Genomic DNA, 3967 nt, shown 5'->3' with positions numbered 1-3967 from the left:
TATATATATATATATATATATATATATTTAGTAGAGATGGGGTTTCACCGTGTTGCCTAGGCTAGTCTCAAACTCCTAGACTCAAGTTGTCCACCCATCTTGCCTCCCAGAGTCCTGGGACAGGTGTGGCCCTGGTTGGAGTTTCTTAAGATGAAATTCTTTAGTCCCTATTCTCTCAGCCCTCCAAAGGAAACACTAACTTTTCTTCTTTCAGTTTTGTGAAGAATTTAAAGAAAAGTGTCCTATCTGTGTCCCCTGTGGCTTGAGGTTGGCTGAGAAAACACAGATTGCCATCGTCAGACATTTTGGCCTTCAGATCCTGGAACACGTTGTCAAGTAAGGAGCTCTTGGACATTACCACTGAAGTCTGAGAGAACATATTTTTATATCTTATATAACCTATAGAGATGCTGTTTAGGTGAGTAGAGAAGAGCAGTCTCCAAGAAGAAAGGAATGATCCCCTAGATGTTATCAGAACCTCACAGGAGCTCTCATTCAAGATTTAACCTTTCTTTTCTTCAGTTTCTTCATCCATGTAAAGTGTGTGGTACATATTACCCATTCAACAATTATTACCTGCCATTTAGCCAATACTTACTGAGCTCTGACTATGTGCCAGTAGCCCTAGAAGCCTTTTTAGAGTAATGCAATGTATAGGTCAGTAAATCTCTCATTAGGCACTGGGGCTTTCTTTTTTCTCTCTCTCTTTCTGAGTTTGTGTGCTTTCTCTGGGTAGTACATCCAAAGTAGGATTATATGAGAATAACTGAAAACCCCTCCTAACTTGATTGTCCTACCCTCAACACCTGCCAGAAGAGGTAGCCTTCAAGACTTAGCCATAGTTTTTCTGGAATTATTTTGTAAGCCAGCACAAAAAATGAGTGATGTCAAAATTGCATTTTCCGAAAAGCAAGTACATTGCTTGCACTTGTTGGAGTACGTTGTTGGAGTTGACCTAGATGTATATTCAATTTTGGCCCATCAATAAAATCATGAGGAGAAACTGATATGTGGTACAAATCTTGTGCAGATTCCAGCTAATGGACCACTGCATATATAAAACCTTTTCCCAAGAATTTTTCTGTTAATATTTTGGTTAAATGTAGATCATTTTTGTCCATTTGTTGACGGGTACAAAATCAAAAGTATAATTTCGTAATGAAATCTCCAGTGGAATCAAATGTAGAAATCAGTGCTATTCTCTTGTAAAGGCAAGACTTCTAAAGTGGTTCTACTGACTTTATGCATTTTGGTGGCCAGGTTTCGGTGGAACGGCATGTCTCGATTGGAGAAGGTCTATCTGAAGAACAGTGTCATGGAGCTGATTGCAAATGTAAGGAACGGGTGGTTGGGAGACATGTTTCCAAGGTAGTTTAGGCAAAGCGTGACTTCTTCAATAGAGAGTTTGTGTAAAAATTCACTGGTTCTAAATAGGTCAGACAGCACAAGAAATCATAATTCAGGCCTGGCACAGTGACTCACAACTGTAATTCCAGCACTTTGGGAAGCCGAGGTAGGAGGATCACCTGCGTCTAAGAATTCGAGAGCAGCTTGGGCAATGCAGTGAGACCCCATCTCTACCAAAAATACAAAAATTAGCTGAGCGTGGTGGCCCATGCCTGTAGTCCCAGCTACTCAGGAGGCTGAGGTGGGAGGATTGCCTGAGCCCAGGAGGTCCAGGCTGTAGTGAGCTGCGATGGTGCCATGGCACTCCAACCTGTGCAACAGAGCAAGACTCTATCTCAAAAAAAAAAAAAAAAAAAAAAAAAAAAAAAACAGCATAATTCAGTATATGTCTCTTATTAGGTTTGATTAATCACTCTTATGCATTGACTTCTATTTTTTAAATTATAAAGACAGGGCAGAGAGGATTAAATATTTTCAACAAATCAGTAAGATTCTTAGATCTAAATCAGATTGAAACACTGTCTATTTTATTTTTTTTTATTCCGAAAAACTGCTGTGTGATACTAGTGATGAAAAAGATGCAGAATTTTAAGTATGCGGGATGAATTTGTTTTAAGTATTAGAATATGACTTTTTCTTTCTTTTTTTTTTTTTTTTTGTTTGAGACAGGGTCTCTGTTGCTCAGGCTAGATTGCGTTAGCATGATCATAGCTCACTACAGCGTTGAACTCCTGGGCTCAAGTGATCTTCTCGCTTTAGTCTACCAAGTAGCTGGGATTATAGGCATGTGGTACCATGCCCAGCTAATTTTGTTTTTGTCTTTAAAGAGACAGGGTCTCACTATGTTTCCCAAGCTAGTCTGGTCTCAAACCCCTGGCCTCAAGCAATCCTCCCACCTTAGCTTTCCAAAATACTGAGATTACAGGTGTGATGACTGGATGACTGTCTCTCTAAACACAAAACAGAATATGTGACTTTAAACATGTTCAAAATTGTAGCCTTTTTTCTTTCTTGTTTTTTTTTTAAATAAAAGACATGAAAGATGGAATCTGTATCTTCTAATACTTCTGCGTCTTCTAGTATTAGAACTATTGGTAAAATATTCATTTGCTCCTTCATACCCTTCAGTTTTACCAGCTACTCACTATACTCCTTATTTCTATACTCTTCCTCCCTGGCCTTCTGCAAACTGAAACAGTCAATATGAGAATCTTTTCATTTTGTAAAGAATAATGATGTCATCGTAGCTCTCTATATGACAGCCTTTTTATTAGGTGATGCAACCCTCACTTAACCTTTAAGTGGAAGAATGATTAGTGAGAATGCAGGACAAGTGACTCAGGCATGAAGAACAGGTTCGTTTGTTCTGTTTGGTTTAAAAGTAGGCCTGCTGATAAATTTTATACAACTCTACAGCCCGGCTTTTTTCTGGAATTCTGGAATCCCGTCTTGCATATCTCTTAATATCTCTTGTTCTTTTTCAGGGAACATTGAACATTTTGGAAGAAGAGAACCATATTAAAGATGCTCTGTCTCGAATTGTAGTAGAAATGATCAAGCGAGAGTGGCCACAGCATTGGCCTGACATGCTAATAGAATTGGACATTCTTTCCAAACAAGGGGTATGAAACACAGCTATATCAGTTTGGTATACTTTTCCTTGGAACAAACTTCAGGGTTGTTTGATTTTGTTTGGGTTTTTTTTGGCAACAGAAAATAGCCTTTGGATATACATAAAATGAAAAGATATTTTAATTTTTAACTAGCTTATTTCTGTTGATGTAGGAAACACAGACAGAATTGGTGATGTTTATCCTTTTGCGACTGGCAGAGGATGTAGTGACTTTTCAGACACTTCCCCCTCAAAGAAGAAGGGACATCCAGCAAACATTAACCCAGAACATGGAAAGGATCTTCAGTTTTCTGCTTAACACACTTCAAGAAAATGTAAACAAGTATCAGCAAGTGGTAAGGGATACCCCTACCTATAAAATTTGTATTTTCCAATATGTTTTTGATTAATCTTAAAGTAAGGAACTAGGGTGTCTAGGTCAGCAAAATGAAAGCCTGTTTTATAAGCAAAAAAGTAAAAAACTAGGAAATGACAGAAAAGCTAGAGCTCATTTTCTTTCTTTTTTTTTTTTTAAAAAAAAAAGGGATCTCGGCTTACTGCAGCCTCCACCTCCTGGGTTCAAGCAATTCTCCTGCTTCAACCTCCCAAGTAGCGGGGACTACAGGCATGTGCCACCACGCCCAGCTAATTTTTGTATTTTTAGTAGAGATGGAGTTTTGCCCTGTTAGCAAGGCTGGTCTCAAACTCCTGACCTCAGGTGGTCTACCTACCTTGCTCTCGCAAAGTGCTGGGATTACAGGTGTGAGCTACTGCGCCCAGCCCTAGGTGTTATTCTTATTTTCAGAAATTCCTTATGAAAATACTAATTTTTGAGGCCGGGTGTAGTGGCTCATGCCTGTAATCCTAGCACTTTGGGAGGCCAAGGCAGGCGGATCACAAGGTCAGGAGATCGAGACCATCCTGGCGAACATGGTGAAACCCCGTCTC

The 3967-nt window shown here is 39.3% G+C and overlaps 1 protein-coding gene across 1 annotated transcript in view; it reads left to right on the top strand.

The window, feature by feature from the left end:
- XPO5 (exportin 5) overlaps positions 1–3967 on the top strand; it is a 55096-nt gene that overhangs the window by 2175 nt on the left and 48954 nt on the right. The window contains exons 2-5 of the mRNA XM_011986793.1: positions 215–336; positions 1261–1333; positions 2892–3029; positions 3193–3375. Coding sequence (XP_011842183.1) covers positions 215–336; positions 1261–1333; positions 2892–3029; positions 3193–3375 — 516 coding nt within the window. The remainder of the gene's footprint in view (positions 1–214; positions 337–1260; positions 1334–2891; positions 3030–3192; positions 3376–3967) is intronic.

This window comes from Mandrillus leucophaeus, unplaced genomic scaffold (genome assembly GCF_000951045.1).
Source record: "Mandrillus leucophaeus isolate KB7577 unplaced genomic scaffold, Mleu.le_1.0 Scaffold3, whole genome shotgun sequence".
Lineage (NCBI taxonomy): Eukaryota > Metazoa > Chordata > Mammalia > Primates > Cercopithecidae > Mandrillus > Mandrillus leucophaeus.
This window is presented reverse-complemented; position numbering and strand designations above follow the sequence as displayed.